This window comes from Chiloscyllium plagiosum, unplaced genomic scaffold, assembly GCF_037043375.1.
Source record: "Chiloscyllium plagiosum isolate Xiang-an unplaced genomic scaffold, Cpla_swu_hap1 HiC_scaffold_32, whole genome shotgun sequence".
NCBI classification, from domain to species: Eukaryota; Metazoa; Chordata; class Chondrichthyes; order Orectolobiformes; family Hemiscylliidae; genus Chiloscyllium; species Chiloscyllium plagiosum.
Window position 1 is genome coordinate 38,409,139 of NW_028270170.1, and position 27,445 is coordinate 38,436,583.

Here is a 27,445-nt window from a genome sequence, read left to right on the forward strand (position 1 = left end):
TTAGCCGTAAGAATAAGAGGGTGGTTATGATAGGAAATTTTAACTTTCCAGACTGGAACTGCCATAATGTTAAGGGTTTAGATGGAGAGAAATCTGTTAAGTGTGTGCAACAAAATTTTCTGATTCCGTATGTGGTTGTACCTTCTAGACAATGTACAAAAGTTGACCTCCTCCTGGGGAGTAAGGCAGGGCAAGTGATTTAGGTGTCAGTGGGGTAGCAGTTTGGGGCCAGTGACTATAATTCTATTAGTTTTAAAATGGTGACGGAAGAGGATAGACTGTTCTAAATTGGAAGAAGGCCAGTTTTGATGGTATTAGGCAAGAACTTTCAAATGTTAACTGGGGATGGATATTCAGTTATAGGCACAGCTGGAAAATGGGTATCCTTCAAATTTGAGATAATGAGAGTGCAAAGACAATATGTTTCTGTTAGGGTGAAGGGCAAGGCTGGTAGGTGCAGGGAATGCTAGATGACTAGACAAATTAAGGTCTTGGTTAAGAATAAGAAGGAAGCATATTTTGGGTACAGACAGCAGGGATCAAGTGAATCCCTAGAGGTGTACAAAGGCAATAGGAGTATACTTAACAGGGAAATCAGGAGAGCAGAAAGGGAACAATAAAATGCTTTGACAAATAGGATTAATGAGAATTCAAAGGGATTCTACAAATGGATTAAGGACAAGAGTAATTAGGGAGAGGATAGGGCCCCTTAAAGATCATTAAGGCTGCCTATTTATGGAACTGCAGGAGATGGGGGAGATACTAAATAAGTATTTTACATCAGTGTTTATTGTGGAGCAGGGTATGGAAGATAGAGACCATGGGGAAATAAATAGCATCTTGAAAAAAGTCCATATTTCAGAGGACAAAGTGCTGGACGTCTTAAAACTCATAAAGGTGCATAAATTTCTGGGACCTGATCAGGTGTACCCTGGAACTATGTGGGAAACAAGGGAAGTGATTGCTAGGTTCCTGGCTGAGATATTTATACCATCGATAGCGACAGGTAAAGAAGACTGGAGTTTGGCTAATGTAGTGTCACTTTTTAAGAAAGGAGGTAAGGAAACGGCAGGGAACTATAGACCAGTGAGTCTGATATGGGTGTTGCGTAAGTTGTTGGAGAAAATCCTGAGGGATGGGATTTACATGTATTTGAAAAGGCATGGACTGATTAAAGATAGTCAATATGGCTTTATGCCTCTGAAGTTTTGTCTCACTAATTCGATTGAGTTTTTGAGGAAGTAATGAAGAGGATTGATGAGGGCAGAATGGTGGACGTGATCTATATGGACTTCAGTAAGGCGCTCGACAAGGTTCCTCAAGGTAAATTGTAGTAAGGTTATGTTACATCAAATACAAGGAGAACTAGCCATTTGGATATAAAACTGGCTCGAAGTTAGGAGACAGAGTTGAGGTGGAGGGTTGCTTGTCAGACTGGAGGCTTGTGACCGATGGTGCACCATAGAGATCAGTACTGGTCTACTGCTTTTCATCATTTTATATAAATGATTTGGATGTGAATATAAGAGGTAAGGTTAATAAGTTTTCAGGTGACACCAAAATTGGAGAAGTTGTGGACAGCAAAGAAGGTTACTTCAGAATGCAACGAGATCTTGATCAGATGGGCCAAGGAGTGGCAGATAGAGTTTAATTTAGATAAATGTGAGGTACTCCATTTTGGAAGGGCAAATCAGAGCATGACTTATACACTTAATAGTAACGGCCTGGGGAGTTTTGCAGAACAAAGAGACTTTGGAATGCTGGTTCACAGATCCTTGAATGTGGAGTCCCAGGAAGACAGGATGGTGAAAAAGGTGTTTGATATGCTTTCCTTTATTGGTTGGTGCATTGAGTGTAGGAGTTGGAAGGTCATGTTGTGGCTGTACAGGACATTGGTTAGGCTACTTTTGGAATATTGCATGCAGTTCTGGTCTCCCTGCTATAGGAAAGATGTTGTGAAACTTGAAAAGGTTCAGAAAAGATTTACAAGGATGTTGCCAGGGTTGAAGAATTTGAGATATAGGGAACAGCTGAAAATGCTGAGGCGGTTTTCCCTGGAGCATCGGAGGCTGAGGGTCGACCTTATAGAGGTTTATAAAATCATGAGGGGAATAGATAGGATAAATAGACAAGGTCTTTTCCCTGGGGTGGGGAGTCCAGAACTAGAGGGCATCAGTTTAGGGTGAGAGGAAAAAGATGTAAAAGGGACGTAAGAGAAAACCTTTTAACACAGAGGGTGGTGTGTGTATGGAATGAGCTGCCAGAGGAAGTGGTGGAGGCTGGTATAATTACAACATTTAAAAGACATCTGGATGAGTATATTAATAGGAAGGGTGTAGAGGGATATGAGCCAAATGCTGGCAAATGGGACTAGATTATTTCTGATTTCTGGTCAGCATGGACGATTTGGACTGAAGGGTCTGTTTCCATGCTATACATCTCTAGGACTCTAAGACAGTTCACCAGCCCATTTTGAAAGTTTAGGGTTGAGCAGCACATGTCAGCTTTGTCAATGATGCCTCAAAAGAAAACAAACAATTGAAAAATGTAAGCAGGCTTGGAGATGTCAGTAAGGGCTATGATCTTATAGTCTGTCATCCAAGCTTCCACCTGAGTTTGCTTGTCAGAGCATGCATCCATTCAAGGTTACGAGTCGCGAGAATTTTGTCTGCAAGTGAATGGATAGACGCGAGGGTAATGCAGAAGGGCAAGGGGTGGGAATTATCAATCTAGTGCCTGAGTTCAAGGTGGCAATTGTGAATAAAGTGAGTGGGATTTGACAGAATTTAGTGAGTTTACACTTTGAGCAGGTAGTTCAGTGTCGAGAATGTGGTGCTGAAAAAGCACAGCAGGTCAGACAGTATCCGAGAAGCAGGAAAATCGACATTTCGGGCAAAAGCCCTTCATCAGGAATGAGGCTGGGAGCCTCAGGGATGGAGAGATAAATGGGAGGGGGATGGGGCCGGTGGGGAAGATAGCTGAGAATGCAACAGATGGATGGAGATGGGGGTAATAGTGATTGGTTGTAGGGGAGGTTTGAGTAGATAGATGGGAAGGATGATGGACAGGTGGGATGGGTCATGAGGATGGTGCTGAGCTGGAAGGTTGGAACTGGAATAAGGTAGGTGGAGGGCAAATGAGGAAACTGGTGAAATCCACATTGATGCCATGGGGTTAGAAGATCCAAGGCGGAAGATGAGGCATTCTTCCTCCAGGTGTCGGGTGGTAAGGGAGTGGCAATGGAGGAGGCCCAGGACCTGCATGTCCTTGGTGGAGTGGGAGAGGGAGTTGAAGTGTTCAGCCACGGGGTTGGTGCAGGTGTCCCAGAAATGTTCTCTGAAGTGCTCTGCGAGTAGGCGTCCTGTCTCCCTAATGCAGAGGAGACCACATCGGGAGCAACAAATACAATAAATGACATGTTTGGAAGTGCAGGTGAAACTTTGGATCTGGAAGGCTCCTTTGGGGCCTTGGACGGAGATGAGGGAGAAGGTATGGGCATAGACATCTCCATCCAAGGCCCCAAAGGAGCCTTCCAGATCCAAAGTTTCACCTGCACTTCCAAACATGTCATTTATTGTATCGATCGGTCATGATGCGGTCGCTCTCCATTGGGGAGACAGGACGCCTACTCACAGAGCGCTGTAGAGAACATCTCCGGGACACCTGCACCAACCAACCAACCCCACCGCCCAGTGGCTGAACACTTCAACTCCCTCTCCCATTCCGCCGAGGACATGCAGGTCCTGGGCCACCTGACGCCTGGAGAAAGAACACTTCATCTTCCGCCAACCCCAGGGCATCAATGTGGATTTCACCAGTTTCCTCATTTCCCTCCACCCCCACAACCTTATCCCAGATCCAACCTTTCAGTTCAGCACCGCCCTCATGATCCTGTCCTACCTGTCAATCTTCCTTCTCACCTATCTGCTCAATCCTCCCCTCGACCTATCACCTTTATGATGACCTCCATCCACCTACTGCACTCGTGGCTACCTTCCCCCCACCAGCCCCATCCCCTTCCGTTTATTTCTCCACCCTCAAGGCTCCTAGCCTCATTCCTGATGAAGGGCTCTTGATGGTTCTTGGATGCTGCCTGACCTGCTGTGCTTTTCCAGCACCCCACACTCAACTCTAATCTCCAGCAGATTCACCAGACACTTTCACCTGTGTCAAGCCACTGATTTCTTTGATCGGATTTCCTAATCTTAACCATGGAAAGAATGTGGGTTTTTTATTTGATGTTAAAAGTCCAGGTGTGTTAATGTAGCGAGTCTTCTCGAGGATCTTGAAAACGTTGCATCGGCTCAATGGTTAGCACTGCTGCCTCTCAGCACGAGCAACCTGAGTTTAATTCCACCCTTGAGTAACTTTCTGTGTGGAGTTGGCATGTTCTCCCCATGCCTGCGTGGGTTCTCTCTCGGTTTCCTTCCACCGTCCTAAAATGTGCGGTTAGATGGATTGGCCATGCTAAATTGCCTATAGTGTCCAGGGATGTGCAGGCTGGGTGGGTTAGTCATGGAAATGCAGGGTTACAGAGATAGGGTAATGGGCTGAGATATTTGGAGGGAAGGTGTGGACTTGGGCTGATTTGCTTGCTTCCAAGCTGTAGGGATTCTATGATTCTATGAAATCTGGCTATCTTAGTTTTATCAATGATGAAATGGTGTGGTCTCACCGACTAAAGTGAGTTATGTAGAGAAATTTGAACCTACCTGAATCAAGCAGTTTCTAACAATGATAAGTATAATTTATAAGTGAACTGGAGAGTCCAAGTAAGGATTGCAGATAATGCACACGATATCGGTAATCAAAAATCCATTGTTAAGCAGCGCTTAATAAGACAGCCATATCAAATTCAGAAGGAAAGATATCTGTAGGTATGTGGCTTAAACTACTTAAGGATTCTAAATACTTGCACAGTTTTAACTTTTATTTGGGTATTTTGGTGTACTGTATTTCTAGTCCCTGTAATTAAAACAACTAATTTCTTTTATAGGTCTGGAGGGGTACCATTGCTCGAATTCGCTACAAACGCACAAGAGCTGCCTACATTATTATAAAACACTACAGAAGGTACAAAGTGAAGTCCTATATCTTGGACGTGGGCAGACGCTTCCAGAACGTTGGAAGCATGAAGAATTATGGGAAACATGTAAAATGGCCGAATCCACCCAAGATCCTGCGTAAATTTGAGGACACATTGCAGTCCATTTATCAAAGGTAACTGACTTAGCATCATTATCAGCAAAATGTGGTAATTGTGTTCTCCAATTTAAAATTTGTGATGTAATTTTTATGTTGGCCCAGATCTTCCAGTTTCTGGATGGTTGAAAACTGAATTTGTTCTGGAAGTTGTAGGTCTCTCAGAGCTCCAGATACATAGTCTTTGCTATAATTTGGCAGCTTTACCTTCTAATAGACAATTAAGTGCCATCTGGAATGCTTCAAAAATGTCCCCAACTCTGAGTTACAGTCAGACTCTTTAGCAGGTTCTACCTTTAATGCTCAAACAGGAAATGTTTGAGAGATTCAGACCTGATCTTGCTCTTGGCACACTCTAAACCTGACTGATGATCACTCTCACTGACCCCAACACCTGACCCGCTGACCCCCCTGAGCCACAGACATCAGATTCTCACCCACCCCAACCACTGCCGCCTCCATGTTGCAAGTTGCTACCTTTTAAAGCAACCCCTCCCTTCCCCCCCCCTCCCCCCCCCCCCCCCCCCCACACAAAAACAAGTCTGCCCACTGACTCCACCCACCCATTCCTCTTGACTTTCACTTCTGTACTTGTCACTAACCTGGCACTGTGACCTCTCACCTGCCTGCCACCATATCACCTCACTGATCTGCCGTTTGTATTGCCACACACACATGACACTGTACCCCGTTAGCTACCCATGACCTTATCCACACACATGCCACCAGTATCCCATCACTCATCTGCCACCCAACGTCCTCCACCTACTTACCACCTACCCTTTACCACTTGTTATCCTACCCCCTTCACCACCTCGCACCATATTCTCTCTTCCACTTAGCTTTACATGCTTGCTTGCTCTCAATTGTCAAAGAGGCTTTGGGATGTTTAATTTGTTTTTACTTTCTAGAATAGTACTATTATTGCTGTCGGAATGTGTTCTGTGATAACCCATTCTTATACTGTCAGTATGGTTTTCTGGACTGCTTTTGGGGTTATAGATCTTAAGAAAGTAGTCAACTATGCCAAATACAGGATATGATCTAAACTTCAAGAATGTATCAAAGAGCAAAGCTGTAAGAAAATCATATTCGCAAAATCTAGTATTGAAATTCGAGGAACGCAATGACATTAAACATGTTTCCTAATATCTGACTGTATATCTTGCTTTCAGTAAAGGAGCGCAAGAAAGAAGATGCTGTAAAATGCAGTACCTTCTGGAAATTGGTTTAACAAAAATGTAATTGTAAACTTGAAATATTAGCACTAAAGGTTTGTCCTCGCAAGCTTAATTTGGCAGCACTGAAGTCTTTTTAAAGAGTGTTAAGTCTGAGAACCTTTTTAGATCGGTAACCTACTGGAACAAAAGCATTGTTCTGCTAAACTCCTCCATTATATTCTAAAGCTTTGTTTGTTCCCAGCTGTCTGACATTTCCCAGTGTCAAAAGCCATGTATTCGTTACTTGTGGCTTCCATTAAAAGCAGTGCCTGAATAGAGCAGGGTGCCTTATTGGGTAATTACAGTTGACTCAAATTTGATTTGTTGAAATAAAATCATATTTTGAATTATTTGCTTCTGACCACTCAAGAAAAATAAATTTAGTTACAACTATTTTTAAAATTGCTACGACAGTTTTGGTGAAATTGGGTCAGACTTGCCTTTTTTGACTCCAGACTTTTATGTAACAAAATTAGTGGCTTTAGTTCTACCCGGAGCTCAGTTTCTTCTATTTAGATGTCGGGCTCTTCACCTTCACCAATGATTAGTAAAAGTGGCTCATTCTTTCCTGATACCTTGAAATCTGATATGTTTCAGTATGCATATTTCCAATTGGAACAAATGCACAATAAGATTCCAGGGATTAATGTACAATCATGAGCCTAAACATCTGAACAGTAAACTATAACACATTCAGAAAGTGATTGATTTTCACCCTCAGCTACGCTCTTTTTTGTTCACCAATATATATATTTTGGCCTTGGATGAGCCTTTGTGGTGAAGAAATTTACATTTGGATACCCAATAGTGAACACTAATAATAATATAAGCCAAATTCTGCTATTACAATGTATTGCCAAAACTAGACAGCATGCCACCTGTATTGCCATTTCCGTGATTTGTATACCCAGACCCATAAATTGTTCTGGACCTCCGAAAATTTCAAACTTTTTTACAATTTCAAAAGCACCCTGTTCAGTTCCTTTTACATTCAAAATAGGTGTTCTCAAGCTTGCTTACATTCAAATCCGTTGGCTATATTTTGCCCTTCAGGTCATCAAATAATATCATTTACTAATTTTTAAAATTCATTTATGGGATGTGGAAATCATGACCAGCATTTATTACCTAAGATCTAGTTGACCTTGAGAAGAAGGTGGTGAGAAGTTGCCGCCTTGAACACTGCAGTCCGTGGGATATTGTCGTATCTGTAATGCGGTTAGGAAGGAAGTTCAAGTATTTTGACACAGCAGCAGTGAAGGAATGGTGATATATTCCTTAGTCAAAATGCTGTGTGGCTTGAAGGGAAACTTGCCATGAATTTTGTACCCATGCATCTTCTGCCTTTGTCCTTCTATGTAAAGGAAATCACAGGTTTGGTGGTACTGTTTAAGGGACTTCGGTGAAATGCTGCATTGCATCTTATAGATGGCGCACAGTGCTGCATGTTTGCAGCATGGTGGACGGGTGAATACTGAAGATGGTGAAGAGGGCTGCTTTGTGCGGAATGGTGTTGAGCTTCAAGTGTTGTTGGAGCTGTATTTGTCCTGGCAAGTGGAGAATATACAGTCATAATCTTAATTTCTGCCTTGTAGATAGTGGACAGGGCAATTAGGAGTTGAGTTACTAGCTGTAAGTCCTCCAGCCTCTGATCTGTTTTTGTAGCCACAGTATTTATGTGTGAGGTCCAGGTCAGTTTTTTTTTTCATTGATAAACCCCAAGATATTGATAATGGAGGGTTTAGCAGTGGTAATGTTATTGAATGTCGAGGGGCAAGTTTTAGATTCCCTCTCTTGTTAGAGGTTGTCATTGCCCATTATAATGTGGCACAGATATTTATTAGGATCAATTGGCTCAAATCTGACTGCATATATACTGAATGCTACCTATCCAAATAGTCACAAACGGTGCTGAACCTTGTCCAATCATTAGTGTACAAGTACAATTGATGGAAGGAAATTCACTGACTAAGCAGCTGAAGATGGATTATGCTCGGGTACCACACTGAGAAATTCCTGCAGTGATACACTGGAACTGAAATGATTGACTTCCACCAGCCACATCTGTTTCTTTTTTTGTGTGTGTGTTAGACATGAGTCCAGCTTCCATCTAGCTTCAGAACCATGTATTTTTATGCCATCTGCAGTTTTGGATATATGACTTTCTATTCTTATCACCTAAGTCATAAGCAAATGTTGTGGCCCCAATTCAGATCCTTCACGAGGTGAAAATAATCATATCCTGCCAAATATGTAGTTACCTACTATCCTTACTCTGTGTCTCCCTTTGCTCAGGTAATTCCAAGATGGGTCATCCACAGATATTTGCCTATCCATTACTTTAATCACCTCTTCACAAAATTGAATTAGGTTTGTCAAGCATGATCTATCCTTTACAAACATGTGTTGGGAAAAGCTTATGTCAGCCAGTATGAACCACAAGCCCTAGGAAATAAATTTTCACCAATAAAACTGAAATGAGACATTGAACCTAGTGTTCAGAATTAACAGCACCAAGATGTAATAGTTGTATTGCATTTTACTGACTATCTGATTTCTTCTGATGAAGTTTATGCGTTGCATTTAATCATTATTTTTACTCATTTTATTTGTTTGCTTTCTCCATGGGTTCTGAAGTTTAATAGTTTTTGCTCCTCAAAAGGCACAAAAATGAGAACAGTGGACACCATTTGGTACCCATATACTACACCCAGTTGGCCATAATTGCTGTATCGGAATATGTATTGACAGGTAATTGGCATTTGGTGTAGTACAGAAGAAGCTGACCCTGTCTTTACCCCTAGTCTTATATTCAGGCCTATTGAAGTAGAAATATGTAGAAACTGTCAGAGTGGAGCAATTCTAACCAAGTTTACAACTTCCCTATTTGGGCATGCTGTGAGAGTTAATTTACTGCCACATAGGTTTGCCACCGTTCATTTCGCAAATATGGAGATGGATGGTTCAATAACTTAATTTGGGCAAGCAGGAGTTTAAGAACACAGCAAGTCAGGCAGCATCAGGAGGTGGAGAAGTCAATGTTTTGGGGGTCACATCCTGCTGCTGCCCAGCTTGCTGTGCACTTCCAGCCTCCTGCTTGTCTACCTTGGATTCCAGCATCTGTAGGTTTTTTTTGTCAATAACTTAATTTTTCATTCAGCAAATTCATAGTCAGATGCTTATAATTTACCTATCCTCAAGGAAAGCACAATGAAAGTAGGTTTGACATCTGTTTCCCAGTTCAAAATGGGTTGGATTGGAACAGAAGTTTTGATTTGCTGTTTGGAGCTGATGAAAATATTATTAGAAATGACATCAAACAAGAAGCAATGTGGGAAAATAATGGACTACATTTTGTTCTCCAATTTATACTACAGATATTTTTAGTTAGCCTGTTCAAACACACGTTTGGTTCAAAATTCATTTGGTAGAACTTGTAACTATGAACTGAGAGTTCAGTGTGATCTTTTACAATACAAATCCATTAGTGCACATTACAGTACAATGTGATGAGAACTCCTTTTAACTTAGCCTCAACTCACTGGAACTTTTGGCTCTGTGTCCGAATATGGTGGGTACAAATCTCAATCTAGAGTCTTGAACACAGAACCTCACCTGAGGATGTGCTTTTGGGGGGACTGTCTTTCAGGTATGATATTTAGTCCAGGCCCTATCTGCTTTCTGGGCTGGATAGCAAAAAAGGTGGTACAACATTGTTGTCAAGAACAGCAGGAGAGTTTGCTTCAATATCCTGGTCAGTTTTATCCTCCAAACAATTGCACTTTTAAAAATTTGTTTGATTATTTACCCTGTTCCTATTTGGGTGTTCATTTGTATAGAAGTTGATTATCATGTTTCCTACTAGGATTGCACTTATTGTTTTACAGGCAGTTTTGTAGGCCCTCATGTAGTGAGGCCCTGAAGACTGTTGTACAAATGAATGCCTTTCTTCACATTCAAGCTAACATGCTTTCATTCCAAATCTGTCAATAGGTGGAGAGCACATCAGCTGATTAAGAGTATACCACCTGCCGATTTGCTGCAGGTCAGAGCAAAGGTTGCAGCTGTGGAGAATCTGAAGGGTCAGCGGGGCGATCTGGGCCTGCAGAGAAGCTGGGAGGGCAATTACCTGGCAACTGTGAGTAACAGATTCTATTCTGGAGAATTTGCAACATCTCAGAAGGCAAAACCAGTAAAGTTTGGCAAGTGAGACATACTAATCCAATTCATCTCCCATACTTTAAAATGGGCATCCGGTACAAACAGTATTACTGTACTGGGTGGGGTTTTCCCTTGAGATGACTCCAAATTCCTCCTCTCTTCATTACTGATTGTCACATATTGTTTCAAATTCCTTATGTTTATGATCAACAGTTAATTTTTTTTTGATATTCCAAGGAGAAGTTGAAATATCATAAACTGGTATTACTTCCTGTAATGGTTACTGACTCCAGGTTTTAATCAAACAGTGAAGTAAGGTTTCAGTGTTAACTTCATGTACCTCCTATTCAAGGGCTTCTCATCAGAGTTTGCTCTCAGTATTGTCATTGCAATGCATTATCTCAGGTACACTGGTGTAAAGGGATTCATGGCAGTGTGATTTAAACATAAACTGTTCATTAGAAGTCGAACAGACAAATTTTAGGAGTTCGCCTTACTTTATTTATGATCAACATATTTCGATGTGGATGTGTGAATTTTCATACTCATAGTCATCCAACATGGAAACAGACCCTTCGGTCCAACTCATCTGTGCCAACCAGATATCCCAAATTGACCATTTGCCAGCATTTGGTCGATGTCCTTCTAAACCCTTCTTATTCATGTACCCATCCAGATAAATGTTGTAATTGTACCTGCCTCTACCACCACCTCTGGGAGCTCATTCCATACACGCGTAACCCTCTGCCTGAAAAAGTTGCCCCTAAGGTCTGTGATGATGCTGCTCCTTTAACAAGGTTATATCATCTTTGGTTTTCTTTTCAGGAGGTCACAAAAGTGCAGGTTCTGAAAAGTCTAGTGTTGAAGGGTTTTAGGGCCAATCTGATTAATATTAACAGATATTGCATCAGGTAAAAGGCTTTTAAGTTTTAAAAAAAGCACATGTACAATGAAAGGAGACTGGCCAGTTCTCCCAGCTCAGTTTCTCTATGGTCTGCCTATACATGGAAAGCAGTCAGGTAGTAAAAGCTGCTGGATCCAAAGAAGCAGGTCCATGCTAATCATCCCCGCGCTCTCTGACATCTCTCCTGTAAGACTCTGTGTTTAATTTTACCTATTGTGCCAAGAGGTGTTTGTGGGAATTGTTGCAGGTATTGGAACAGAGATGATCTGTCAAGTTTTCAGACAGGCCAAGTTATTCATTGTTCTGTTCTTTTTTGTTTTTGTTTCATTTCGTATCTTGTAAATAAATTCTGTTTTGCTTAAAAATAAGTGGTTTGACCAATTGCATCCCTCCTGGAATATCCGTGTTAAACCTGCTTAAAACAACTAGCAAAGTTAGGGTCTGGGCTACTTTCCTGAAATGTTTTTGGTGGTCTGGCATGGTCCATAACTGGTCTCTTTTAAATCTATCTTCTCTCACCTTAGACCTATGCCTTCTAGTTTTGGACTCGCCCAACCTAGGAAAAAGACCTTGGCTATTCACCCTCATGATTTTATAAATCTCTATAAGGTTACCCTTCAGCCTCTGATGCTCCAGTGGAAAAAGGCCTCAGCCTATTCAGCCACTTCCTATATTCAACATCCTTGTAAGTCTTTTCTGCACCCTCAAGTTTAACAACTTGCTACCTATACAACAGTGACCAGAATTGTAAGCAGTATTCCAAAAGTGGCCTCACCAATGTCTTGTACAGCCACAACATGACATCCCAACTCCTATACTCAACGTACTGATCAATAAAGGCATATGTGCCAAACGCCGCCTTCACCACCCTGTCTACCTGCAATTCCACTTTCAAAGAATGATGAACCTGCACCCGAAGGTGTCTCTGTTCGGCAACACTCCCCAGGGCCCTACCATTAATTGTATAAGTCCAATCCTGGTTTACCTTACCAAAATGTCACACCTCACATTTAGCTAAATTATCCTTCTGCCACTCCACAGCCCATTGTCCCACTGTTCCTGTGATACTCTGAGATAATCTTCTCCATTGTCCACTATTTTGGTGTCATCTGGAAACTTACCAATCTTACATCCTATATTCACATCCAAATCATTTATATAAATGACAAAAGCAGTTGAACCCAGCACCTTGTGGCACGCCACTGATCACAGGCCTCCAGTCCAAAAAACAATTGTCTACCACCACCCTTTCCTATCTTTAAACCAATTAGTATGCAATTAGCTAGCTCCCCCAGATTGCATATGATCTAACCTTACTAACCAGTCTAACATGCAGAACCTTGCTGAATGCCTTGCTGAAGTACATACAAACAATGTTTACCACTTTGTCTTCATCGATTTTCTTTGTCACGTCTTCAAAAACCTCAATCAAGTCAATCAGACATGATTTCCCACACACAAAGTCATGTTGATTATCCCTAATCAGTTATTGCCTCCCCAATGCATGTAAATCCTAATCCTCAGAATCCCTTCCAACAACTCACCCATCACTGATGCAAGGTTCACCGGTCTGTAGTTTCCGGGCTTTTTCTTACCACCTTTCTTGAATAATGGGTGCCACATTTGCCAGCCTCCAGCCTTCTGGCACATCACCCATGGTTATCAATGAACAATGGCACAAATCATTTGGTGAAATCAACCCAAGAGAAATCTGTCTTATTATTGAGGATCTTATCACAAGTGGTTCCTGTGTCTTGGACACTGCAGACATCCTTTGTAAGGAAGGATTAAAGATCACTGATGCAGTTATTGGACCTAGAGCAGGGAGGAAGAACCAGGTTAGAAAAGACAGGGATATGTTTACACCTTGTTTGTTCCCTATCCAAATTATTAGAAATTATATGCAGCCAAGGAAAACCTGAAAGTATCAAGACATTCTTTCGAAAAAGCGCGTTGCCAGCAGTGTGTAAAAGGATGAATGATTCAACAAAACCGCCTAATACCCAGCCTGATGGAACACTTGCCAATAAAAACCTTGTCAAAAATGTAGTTATGATTCTTGTGTCAGCTTCCTGGGGTCTACCCAATCACAGCAAACCCTTTTAAGAAAATGGAATAGAAGCAAACCAACTTGTGTCTTGCTGCTGATGTCACAACCTCAAAAGAGTTGCTACAACTGGCTAGTTCGCTGAGTAGTGAGATCTGCATACTGAAAACATATGTTAACACCTTGAATGATTTGAATCTAGATGTGTTCAGAGAGCTAAGAGCAATTCCTGACCAGCATGAATTTGAAGATCAAAAGTTTGCAGGTATTGGGAATACTGTTAGACACCAGTGTGAGGGTGGAGTATTCAGAATTGCTTCGTGGTCTGAATGCACATGTGATTCCTGTCCCTGGAGTAGTGAGAGGATTGAAGGAAACTGGATTGCATCTGAATTTACGGTGCTTGCTGAAATGAGTTCCAAAGGTTCCCTTGCAACTGGGGACTTCACCAAAGCAGCTGTAATTAAATTATTCTAACCTATTGCTAAATGAACTAAGTGAGAAGTGGAATTGGAATATCTTTATCAGAAGGTTTTTATGTCTTTTTGCAACAAATCAAGGCCTTTGTTATAATGAGATTATGGAAGGAAATAGTTTAATTTTCCTTCCTGATTATAGCTTCTTAATTGAAATGTATATTATAGAACCATACAGTGAGTACAGGAGGTGACCCTTCACCTGTTGTGTCTGTTCCTACCCTCATCTCAGCTCGTGCCACTCTCCTATGAAACCATGAAGATTTGTTCTTTCCAAAAAATTGAATTTTAAATAAACAGGATAATCATGGCAATTTGAGCATTGGTGGTTGGCCAATATTTATTGCCCATCCCTAATTGCCAGTGGTGGTAGTGAGTTACCTTCTTAAAGACTGCAGTTTAAGAGAAAACTTTATAGCAACAGCCTTGTAAGGATGACAAAAACCAATAAATTAGTAAACTTTGCTCTGAACATAGTAGAGTCACAGGAATCAATCTTAAAAATTCTGTAAGAATCTAGTGACCACTATTCTAATTACTTTACTTTTCAGTATTTTAACCACTTTGGTTTCCTCCACCCCCCTTTAATATAGAACATAGAACATAGAAAAATACAGCGCAGTACAGGCCCTTTGGCCCTCGATGTTGCGCCGATCCAAGCCCACCTAACCTACACTAGCCCACTATCCTCCATATGCCTATCCAATGCCCGTTTAAATGCCCATAAAGAGGGAGAGTCTACCACTGCTACTGGAAGGGCATTCCATGAACTCACGACTCGCTGAATAAAGAATCTACCCCTAACATCTGTCCTGTACCTACCACCCCTTAATTTAAAGCTATGCCCCCTCGTAATAACTGACTCCATACGTGGAAAAAGGTTCTCATGGTCAACCCTATCTAAACCCCTAATCATCTTGTACACCTCTATCAAGTCACCCCTAAACCTTCTTTTCTCTGATGAAAACAGTCCCAAGTGCCTCAGCCTTTCCTCATACGATCTTCCTACCATACCAGGCAACATCCTGGTAAACCTCCTCTGCACCCGTTCCAGTGCCTCCACATCCTTCCTATAGTATGGCGACCAAAACTGCACACGATACACCAGATGCGGCCGCACCAGAGTCTTATACAACTACAATATGACCTCAGGGCTCCGGAACTCAATTCCTCTACCAATAAAAGCTAGTACGCCATATGCCTTATTCACCACACTATTTACCTGGGTGGCAACTTTCAGAGATCTGTGTACATGAACACCAAGATCCCTCTGCTCATCCACACTACCAAGTATCCGACCAATAGCCCAGTAGCCCGTCTTTTTGTTACTGTTACCAAAGTGAATCACCTCACACTTAGCTACATTGAACTCCATTTGCCACCTTTCTGCCCAGTTCTGCAACTTATCATATCCCGCTGTAACCTGACACATCCTTCCTCACTGTCAACAACTCCACCGACTTTCGTATCATCCGCAAACTTGCTCACCCAACCTTCTAGTCCCTCCTCCAGGTCATTTATAAAAATGGTAAACAGCAATGGTCCCAAAACAGATCCTTGCGGAACACCGCTAGTAACTACACTCCAAGATGAACCTTTACCATCAACTACTACCCTCTGTCTTCTTCCAGCCAGCCAATTCCTAATCCAAACCTCCAACTCACCCTCAATACCATACCTCCGTATTTTTTGCAATAGCCTACCATGGGGAACCTTATCAAACGCCTTACTAAAATCCATATACACTACATCTACCGCTTTACCCTCGTCTACCTCCTTAGTCACCTTCTCAAAGAATTCAATAAGGTTTGTGAGGCACGACCTGCCCTTCACAAAACCATGCTGACTATTCTTGATCACATTATTCCTATCCAGATGTTCATAAATCCTATCCCTTACAATTCTCTCTAAGACTTTGCCCACAACAGAAGTGAGACTCACCGGCCTATAGTTACTAGGGTTATCCCTACTCCCCTTCTTGAACAAGGGAACCACATTTGCTCTCCTCCAGTCTTCTGGCACTATTCCTATAGACAACGAGGACATAAAAATCAAGGCCAATGGCTCTGCAATCTCCTCCCTTGCTTCCCAGAGAATCCTAGGATAAATGCCATCAGGCCCAAGGGACTTATCTATTTTCACCCTTCCCAGAATTTCCAACACCTCTTCCCTACATATCTGAAAGCCGTCCATTCTAATTAATTGTGACTCAATATTCACATCGGCAACAATGTCCTGTTCCTGAGTGAATACTGATGAAAAGTATTCATTCAGTGTCTCCCCAATCTCTTCAGCCTGCACATGCAACTTCCCACGACTATCCTTGATTGGACCTATTCCTACCCTAGTCATTCTTTTATTCCTGACATACCTTTAGAAAGCCTTAGGGTTTTCCCTAATCCTACCAACTAAGGACTTTTCATGTCCCCTTCTTGCTGCTTTTAGCTCTCTCTTCAGATCCTTCCTGGCTACCTTATAACTCTCAATCGCCCCAATTGAACCTTCACGCCTCATCTTTACATAGGCCGCCCTCTTCCATTTAACAAGGGATTCCAATTCCTTATTAAACCACGGCTCCCTCACACGACCCTTTCCTCCCTGCCTGACAGGTACATACTTATCAAGGACACTCAATAGTTGCTCCTTGAACAAGCTCCACATATCAATTATGCCCATGCCTTGAAGCCTACTTTTCCAAGCCACGCATCCTAAGTCGTGCCTCACCGCATCATAATTTGCCTGCCCGCATCTTAACTCTTGCCCTGCAATGCACACTTATCCCTCTCCATCACTAGAGTAAAAGTCACCGAATTGTGGTCACTGTCCCCAAAGTGCTCACCTACCTCCAATTCTAACACCTGGCCTGGTTCGTTACCTGAACCAAATCCAGTATGGCCTCACCTCTTGTTAGCCTGTCTACATATTGTGTCAGGAAACCCTCCTGCACACATTGGACAAACACCGACGCATCTAACGAATTCGAGCTATGGCTTTCCCAGTCAATATCTGGAAAGTTAAAGTCCCCCATAACAACCACCCTATTACTTTCACTCTTCTCCTGAATCATCCTCGCAATCCTCTCTTCTACATCTCTAGGGGACTATTAGGAAGCCTGTAGAAAACTCCTAACAGGGTGACCTCACCTTTCCTATTCCTAACCTCAGCCCAAACTACCTCAGATGGCGAGTCTTCATCCATCGTCCTTTCCACCGCTGTAATACTATCTTTGACAAGCAATGTCACACCTCCCCCTCTTTTACCCCCACCTCTGACCCTACTAAAGCATTTAAACCCTGGAACCTGCAACAGCCAATCCTGTCCCTGTTCTACCCATGTCTCCGTAATAGCCACAACATCGAAATCCCAGGTACCAACCCACGCTGCAAGTTCACCTACCTTATTTCGTATACTTCTTGCATTGAAGTATACACACTTCAAGACACTTTCCTGATTACAGGCACCCTCCTTTGAGATTGATGCCATGTTCCTAACCTCCCTACACTCCAGGTCCTGCACCCTAAAGCTACAGTCTAGGTTCCCATGCCCCTGCAGAGTTAGTTTAAAACCCCCCAAAGAGCACTAGCAAACCTCTCCCCAAGGATACTGGTGCCCCTCAGGTTCAGGTGTAGACCATCCTGTTTATAGAGGTCCCACCTTCCCCAGAAAGAACCCCAGTTATCCAGATATCGGAATCCCTCCCTCCTGCACCATCCCTGTCGCCACGCATTTAACTGTTCTCTCTCCCTATTCCTCGACTCTCAAAGCCTCCCAAGTAGCATGGGCAAATCTCCCTACCAGGATATTGGTCCCCTCCCAATTCAGGTAGAACCTATCCCTCTTACACAAATCACTTCTACCACTTGCCCCCTGCACCAGCTCCTCAGCCACACATTCATTTGCTATATCCTTCTATTCTTGCTGTTACTAGCCCATGAAACTGGCAGTAGTCCATTCTCAAGTGCCTGTATTTTAGATCCCTGCCTAATTTCCTATATTCTCTAAGGAGAACCCCATCCTTTTCCCTATCTATGTCATTGGTATCAACCTGCAAAATAACTTCCTGCTGGTCACTCCATTTTCGGAGCATTCTACAGCCGCTCCGAGAGATCCTTGACACTGGCACAAGGGAGGCAACACATCATCCTGATATCTCGCTGAAGGCTGCAGAAACATCTGTCTGTGCTCCAGACTAGATAGTTCCCAGAGAGTGCTGAGAGGCTATCCTCCCTATGGTATCCAAAATGGCTTACCAGTTTGAGATGGGGATAGCCACAGGAGACGCCTGCACTACCTGGTTACCTCTCCTACCATTTCTAGCAGTCAATTATCTACCTGTAAGTATCTGTGATATCTCCACCCTGCTGAAGCTGCCATCCATCAGACCTCCTTGCTCTTGTAAACTCCTCATTGTCTCTAAATGCTGCTCCAACTGATCCATGCAGTCCAATAGGGTTCGCAACCAAACTCTTTCTGCAAATGTAGTCTCCAGGAACTTTCAAAATCTCCCAGGTCTCCCACATCTGACAGGAAGAGTGCATTACCCTACCATAAGCCATTTCTGTCCCTTTAACAATCTGCAGATCCAGAAATTACTTAAAAACAAACACACAGCATGCTTTGCTCAAAAAGTTGTATTAGCCGAGACTTACTGCACAAAAACAGTGCTGTGGGATAACTTAGTATCAATCATGAATATTAAAAGCCAATTGAGAGAGATCACAGTGTAAACTTAAGAGAAAAAAAGCCCTCACCTTACTCACTGATATAGACTTACATTAAAAAGGATTAAGATTTATAAGTTATATAAGTCTTAAAAATTAATGATCAAGCTCAAAAACCAGAGTAGTATTCTGTAGTTTCGGTCAGTGTTTTTTTTGTTCTAAATCAGTGAAACCTCTGCAGCTCAGTGATTAACTCCATTTAATCACTCAGGAAGCTTTTGTCTTCAAAAATGAAGATTATTCTCATGCGCTTCACATTACTTCTGAAGCACTTAACTCACCCATGCTATTTCTCTCTCTCAAAATTAGGTACCTTTGCTATAAAAAAATGTTAACATCTTCACTTTTTGGTGCAGGACTAATATTTCTTAATTGTTTTTATGCTTTGGCTGGTGTGAAAGAATTAAAAACACGCACATTCCTCAGCAGCTGCAAAGGTTGATGTGGTTGATCTGGTCAGAGTTGGATTTCTCAGGTGAACCTGAAGGTGGATCAACTTAAAAGAAAGAGCCCTTCTTTCTTTCTTCCGGGTGTTGCAAATAGGTACATTAGCTGCATAGCAATCTGATGTCTTTTCTTGCAAATGCTCTTGATTGCCATTTTACATCATCTATTATGTCTATTACCAAGAACAATGAGTGCTGCTTTATCATGTGACTGCCCATGAACAGCCAGGACAAGGTCCAAATAAGATGCTGTGGAAATTCCCATTTAGCAGTCTGAATTATCATGCCTCAGTCATTTTGATTTTATTCAACCATTGGTCATTGTTTTTTTTGAAAGTGAAACTAACATATATTACACTGAAGGTGTCAAATGTGATTTGTTTACTTTCAGCTGATCAACAGTGGCTCAATCAGAAAGTAGGCTGTCTTTGCTTTCTCTAGAGATAGTGTAGTTTCTTCACCCATAAAAGGTACCAGGTGACCCTCGGAAGCCATGTTGATTTTTAGTCTTTAAAATGTAGATTTTAGATTATAACTTTAATATTATCATGGCGTTACAAGCTTTAATAACCATGAAGGTTGCCCAACAGGGAGTAGTTGGAAACCCGGTATAGTTCTTTAAATACATTCTGTTAATTCTGACAGATTAGTCATTCTGATATCATAACCACTCTACCTGAAGGAAAAGCCCCTAAAACCTGTGTATAATACTTACTGATCTGACTTGTCTTGTATTCCTCATAACAGTGTTCAGTGTGACAAGTGCACTCATTTCAAATATGATTGCTTTATTTTAACCTGTTTCCCCATCTGGGCTAGTAATTTGATGGATATTGAGAACTGTCAATGCAGTTTAACAATTTGGAATATTAAAAAATAACTTGAATTTGCAGCAAATGTTGCAATGAGCATTAAATGTAAGAAACTGGCACTGGGTCAATTTCAGTATTTTGTCATCACTGATCTATTGTTAAGAAGAAGTTAATGATCTTAATTAGAGAAGGTAAATGGTCCAGATCCTATGTTAATTTAGATACGTTAAATGTCACACTAGATCTGGCAATGATTGGCTCCAATGTCATTTAAGTATGAATGGTGTTTTTTTAAAGCATTTGTTATTTTTTTCTCTTGAAAGATCTCTACTGCTCTCGTATTGTTTTAAGATCTCATTGACCATGAGCTTCAACTCTCAGACTGACGTAATTTCAGGCTTTAGGTTTCAGCCTTCTCTGTATGGCGCTAAGTTTAAGTTCTATTATTTATTGGAAATGTTTTAATTCATAAAATGCTCTAATGTACCTTAGTAGTTGAAACAAAGTGCGCTGAAACGACATTGAACCAGGACGTGTCATTATAGCTCCCCCTGAATTACATTTAAATAATGCACAGGAGATAAAGCACTCTTTATGGTAAATGTGTGTAAATAATTCATTCTCCTCCAATTCCAAACCTTTCAAAATGTGAAATTGAGTTCATGTTGAGATAAGTTTTGCCCAGAGCAGTATCCCAGTTGTCACTTGCTTTTAAGACCAATTTGATCTGACCCTGGCTGTTGCTGCAGATACAAAAGACAAATGTTCCCAGGCTTTGTCATTTCCTTAAATATCTCTGTGTAGTGTACTCCAAATATTTGAGTATTTATGTATCTCAGAGAGGTGGGTGAGGATACGTGGTAATTTGACACCAAAATTAAGATTATATTGTTTCGTCTATTTCAAGAATTGTGTGAACTAATGTTCCAGAATATCAGGTTATAGTCAAGCAGCTTTATTTGGAAATACCAGCTTTCGGACCACTGCTCCATCATCCACAACCACCTGATGAAGGAGAACCACTCCAAAAGCTCGTGCTTCCAAATAAACCTGTTGGGCTATAATCTGCTGTTGAGAGATTTTTAACTTTGTCCACCCCAGTCCAACACTGGTTCCTCCAAGTCATGGTGAACTAATGTGATTGTGATAAAGAAGTTTTCAATTTATCTGGGAGAAGGTATTTGTAGAAATTGATGCCTACAGAACAGAAGTGTATCAATGTATCTGCCATGTCAATGCCAGCTGTTCGCAATAGCAACTTAATTAGGCCTGTTTCCTTTCTATTTTTACTTAGCCCTGGAAATCTTTTCCCCTTAGATAATTACCTCATTCTATTTTCAAAGCCAGGATTGAATTTGCCACCATCAAAGCGATGAAGAATCTTAACTTTCTTCAGGGCCCAATTTAATCCTGAGCCTCTGACCGAATGCAGGAAATAGCAATTTCCCTGATCTGGGAATTTCAATGTCTCTTGGCACAACACACAAACAGCAATATTGATTGTAATTCTAAATCTACTCAAGTCCAGTCTGGGTGTATCCATTTATGAAAAGCACCAATCTAGGTCCCATTGTCAACCATTTATCAGACAAAAATAAATCCCTTGCCTTAGGTGGAGACTGGCTTGTTAGCACTGACTCATTGGTCAGGAGTTATAATTCTCATATTGGGTCAATGTAGGGACTGAGAGGTCCCAGGTTCAAATCTCAAGTGAGATGAGGTCTTCGACTCTGAGCTTTGGCTGTTCAGTGGTTGGCACTGCTGTCTTACTGCACCAGGAGCTGGAGTTGTATGGAATTTACACATTCTTCCCGTGTCTGCGTGGTTTCCTCCAGGTGCTCGGTTTCCTCCCACAGTCCAAAGATGTGCAGGTTAAGTGGATTGCCCATGCTAAATTGCCCATAGTATCCAGGGATGTGTAGGTGAGGTGGATTAACCATGGTAAATGCGGGGTTACGGGGTTAGAGATAGGGGCTGAGTCCGGCTGGGATGCAGTTTGGAAGGTTGAGGCAGACTCAGTGGGCCAAATGGCCCCCCTCTGCACTGTAGGGATTCTGTGACTGGGGTGCTGATGTCTAGAATGTGGGGAGAGAGTAAACAGCGTAAACCGGTGAATAATTGCAGCAACCCTGGGATTTGAATGCATTGCAAAGTAAAGCTATCCCTCTGGTGATTGCTTGGTATGTACTAAACATTGACTGATCAATATGAACTTTTATTGGTGATTAGGAGTCATTGACCTGAAAAGGGAGCTCTTCACAAATTCGCCTTGACCTGTTGAAAATTTCAAGGATTTTTATTTTTAATTCAGATTTCCAGCATCTGCAATGTTTTATATATGTGTTACATTTGCAGTTGTCTGAAAAGTAAAGACCAATTAATTCCTAATAACTGGACATGCAAAAGTAATGCATTCTTTCTTGTATGGATTGGTCATTGTTGCTATTTACCTATGATAATGCCTAAAACAACACCTTTTTACTTGTACAATGCACATGAAACGATGGAGAGAGTAGCAGTAAAATAATACTGGACCTGTTAATGACAGAGAAAGGCTGCCACAGCATGTCAGTGAGATTTAAGAAATTAATTACATTTCTATAGCACCTATCTGAAACTCAGGAGGTGCTAAAGTGCTTCACAGCTAATCAGCCACTTCCGAAATATAGTCATGTTGTAATATCATAAAATATAGCAGCCAGTTTCTGTAGGCAAAGTCACAAACTGAACTAGGATAAATGGCCAGGCTGTTGGTCTGGGTATAGGATACTAGAATAGTTTCTCATCTTAATTCAAATTGTACTATGAAATCTTTAAGTTTGAGTCTTTCAGCAGGTATATCCTCATCTTAAGAACTCATCGAAAAGCAAGCTGCTTTGAGAGTGCAATATTCCCTCAGTATTACGGAGAGCTTTGCCTATTTTATATCTCCAAGTCCCTGGGTGGATTGAACCTGATTTTGTAACTCAGCTACAATTAGGAAGTCAAGACTGATATATAAAAGGATAGTAAATCTATTTTTCCTTGTTTACAGATGTGGGCATCACTGACTAGGTAAGCATTTATTGCCCAGCCCTAATTGCCCTGGAGAAAATGGTGGTAAACTGTCATCTTGGACAGGTGCAGTCCATTTGGCATAAGAGCAATGCTTTTAGGTAGAAAGTTTCAGGCTCCAGAGACAGTGAAGGAACTTTGGTATGTTTTCAATTGGAAGAGATGTTGTTTAAAGAGCATTGGTGAGTTGCTGGAGTCCATCTTGCCACATGCTGCTGTTACTGTGCATTGGAGGTGAAGGGAGTGAATGTTGAAGATGTTGAATAGGAAACCACGGGCTTGAGCTGCTTTATCATGGATTGGGTTATGATTCTTGCATGTTTTTGGAGCTGCACTCATCCAGGCCAATTGAGAGTGATCCATTATATTCAAGTGTTACCCATTAAATTGTAATTAGAACTCATACAGCAACAGTTAGATAAGTTTTGCTGAAAAATTAAAACCATGTTAAATGGGTGATAGTAAACTATTGCTCATTAACCTTCCTTTCTTTGTACCACAAAGTACCAATGATCCAGAATTTTATGGAGAAAATAAAAATGAAATTTTAAAGCAGACATTACCCAAAAATGGGTAGATGATCAGCACCAAGCCACTGTTATCCTTGTGTAGAAAGGAGCTCTCCACCAGTTTCCCTGTGAATGTCAAGGAATTGTATTTGCAATGTCAAAATAATTAAACTTAGCAGAAACTTCAGGGCTCTTATTCAATGTATGGATCATTTTAATGACTGGATTAATGTTCCTGCAATCACTGTCAACCTCAAAGGCCCAGAGAGGACAATTAAAAATATTGCGTCTCACTTCTGCAGGTATTGGTCTCATGCTTTGTTCAATGCAGAATTCTTTCAACCTGATGGCCCTTTCAGAAAATTCTGAACTAGTATAAAAGAGTTATAATGAATTGAAGTGAAAATGTAATAAATTATTCAAGAGATATTTTTCAGTGTTTAAGTATCACAAAGGAAAACACAACCAGAGTCCCCCGCTTTCCTGTGACTCAATGTTGTGACACCTGGTACCTTCTTCATCTGAAATCAGTTACGGTTATGCAACTATAGTCATTTGAATCAAATGTCGTTGCAATAAGTTCTTATTTGCCAGGAGTAATGAGTGAGATCACTGTACCCTCCCACTCATGTTTGAGTTATTTTGTATCACTGTTCGAAGTTGAGTGCTACTGTAATCTTGATGATACCCATAATATATTTCAGTTCTCATCATTTAAATTGCTGCTATATTACAATCAGCTCGATGTTAGATGTTGTAACAAAGCAATGATTACCTCCAGTGACAGATAGAATAGAAGACATCCTAATGCTGGCCTAAAACTTTATAATAATACTCTGATATAGTTTTAGTTTTTGCTTGGATCCCTGTGTTTAAGTTTTGCCTTAAGTTTTTCCATTCATGGTTTTAAAGTACACAATTAAAAATCTTCTACCAGTTAGAAAAAAAATTAATGATTTACATTCATTGTCCAATGCACAATAACAGTAACACTTTGTTGCATTTGGTTTCTACAAATTAACTGTATTTATGAAAAACATCAATACAACTGAATTTGTTATGCAAATTCATCAATATGCACCATTTTAAAACAAAAACATTTGGCAATACTTCCTATGTAGATTTTGAATTAATAGCGAGGAGATGAAGCCTCCAGTTTCCTGCATCTCATTTATTCTGCAAAAGCTGCTGAGCATTGGTTGGCGAGATGACAAAAAAAAACCATAGTTAAAAATAGACTGAGGATTCTTTTTAAAAGCAGGGAATAATACATGTTGAAGTTTCTGCTACTGATTTTCAACTGAAGGATGGGGACTTTCAAGAAATGGTTTGCAAAAGAGAATAGACATGAACCTGGAAACCAGAGTAATTAAGGGCAGTTGAACTACTCAAGCAGAGAAAGTTGAATCTATTGTCACACCCTTCTGACTTTCTCCTCCTCTGATGGAAAGTAGGTTCTAATTTACATGAAGTAGGTGATGTAAAAATCACCATCTTATTGCTTTTTTAACAAGCTACAGAGGCGACTGCACCAACTAGAGAAACATGTTTCTGCTTAGTGCCATGTGGAAGACATTTGCTGGGGTCATAGTTAAAAGCCTCTTCTCTCATTGTGGACCAAGTGTACCTGGAGCATGTGTGGTTTCTGTAGCAGTGCATCTGCTGTGGTTATAATCTTCAATGTCAGCAGCAAGAGAAATGCAGGGACTATGGTTACATTTACATTGTTGTATGACTGTGAATCATGGGCAACTTACAAATACCAAGAAAAGATGCTCAACAATTTCCATATTTGCTGTTTGTAGTTAAGTGTGGTTTTATTTTGGCTGGCTAAAATCACTAATGGATGCTGTTGTGGTAGATCGGCTTTGGTCTAGATGAATGGTGAAATTGGAATTAACGACATGAATGGCTGACATCTGTTCCTGAAATCCAATTTCTTACAAGAGAAGGCATATTGGTGTTTCAGTGAAAGCTAAGTCTCATAATCATGTTAGTGTTTTGCTCCAAATGGAAATGCAGAAATTTGGAAGGAAAACAAGGGCACCAAATTGTATTAGGCAAAATTTAAAAAGATAAGTGAGCTAACTCAAATTAATTTTAAAAAAGTTGTGATAATTAAAAGTAGCTAGGATATCATCCAATTAGATACGTTCCAGGAGAAATGAGGAACTAGTAAAAGATGCTTAGAAACTGCCTTTCAGTTTCTGTTGAAACTGAATGTGTACCTTTGGCCTGAAGTTTGGTTAATATTATGTCTATTTTCAGAAAGGGAAATAGAGCTAACTTTTGCATAATAAAAGTTTTTAGACCAATTAGTTTAATATCCATGGTAGAGAACGTTTTGAAACCAGAACATGAATTACTAAATATCCAGTTGAAGAGGAAATAATTTGGTTATAATTATTTCAGAAAGACAATGACATGATGGAGCAGAGAAATGCAATTGGCTTTCAAAAGTCAAAGTACCAAGTCACTGAAGAATTTCAGGAATGTGACATTAGCAAATTGGATTAAACATATTAAAAGAAAAGTAGTGAATGGGAATTTCTTGGAATGGCTTTGCTAGTCTATTCTGTTGGACAATTTCTGTATGTTGTGTACATCAGTGATCTGGACACTGTTAGATAAAATAGTTTCCGAATTTGCCAATAATATTAAAATAGGAAAAGCGTACTTAGATTAGATTACATTACAGTGTGGAAACAGGCCCTTCGGCCCAACAAGTCCACACCGATCCGCCGAAGCGTAACCCACCCATTCCCGTACATTTACCCCTTTACCTAACACTACGGGCAATTTAGCATGGCCAATTCACCTGACGTGCACATCTTTGGACTGTGGGAGGAAACCGGAGTACCCGGAGGAAACCCATGCAGACACTGGGAGAACGTGCAAACTCCACACAATCAGTCGCCTGAGTCGGGAATTGAACCCGGGTCTCTGGCGCTGTGAGGCAGCAGTGCTAACCACAGTGCCACCGTGCCGCCCACTACTGAATAGTGCATAATGAAAGCAAAAGTAAGCGGATAGTAATAGACTAGTGGAATAGCAAAGAAATGGTCATTGGATTTCTTTGTCTGTATATGAGTATTTTAGAAAGTAAGTGATGATCATACTTTGAAGAATGTCTAGATAATGTGGAACAGCAGAGGAGTAGGGTGTTTCAAGCTCATCTGAAGCATCATCTGAAGTCTGCAAGACCATGAAACAGTTCATGCAATATTGGGTTTGGTGGCAAGATGTATAGAATAGAAAAGTTGAAATATGATGCAAGTCTATATGAAACCTTTGGGAAACGTGCAATTTTAGCCTAGCACTGTAGGAATGATATTAAGGCAATCAACCAATACAAAACAGATTGAGAAAGTTGCTGCTTTGCACAACGATACACAAAGGTGTCAAAAGAGCAATTGTTTTCTTTCCATCAGATTGAGATTTTTATGCACGACAAAATAATATAAGGAATATGAGTATGAGTAGACCCATTAAGCCTCTTCGACTCTTTATTTTAATCATGGCTAATCTGTGGCCTCAAAACCACTTTTCTGCCTGCTTCCCATAATTCTCAGTTGCCTGAGACAATAAATGTCTACCACAACCTTAAGTATGTTCTATGTTAGAGCCTTCACAATCCTCAAGAGCTGACCCGCTTATTCCCATTCCTTGGTGCTCTCCTTCCCTCCCTATTACCCCAAATACGGTCTGTACTAACCCATGCCACTGCACAATGTCGCTTAACTCCTCATCCCAAAAAGATTCCCTAGATAGCAAAACAGTTCCACAGATTTTGGACCTATCCTGATCTCTACACACCCAGATCATGAAAATCTCTCAGGAGTGGAGTGATTTCTCTGGGCTGTTACCTCCACAAAACACAAACTGAACATTAT

General features: G+C 41.0%; 1 protein-coding gene and 1 pseudogene across 1 annotated transcript in view; both read left to right on the forward strand.

Moving 5' to 3' along the window:
* LOC122540010 (unconventional myosin-Id) overlaps positions 1–27,445 on the forward strand; it is a 533,316-nt gene that overhangs the window by 299,051 nt on the left and 206,820 nt on the right. Inside the window, exons 17-18 of the mRNA XM_043675298.2 lie at positions 4,997–5,220; positions 10,416–10,560. Coding sequence (XP_043531233.2) covers positions 4,997–5,220; positions 10,416–10,560 — 369 coding nt within the window. The remainder of the gene's footprint in view (positions 1–4,996; positions 5,221–10,415; positions 10,561–27,445) is intronic.
* LOC122539618 (uridine 5'-monophosphate synthase pseudogene) lies at positions 13,098–14,011 on the forward strand (annotated as a pseudogene).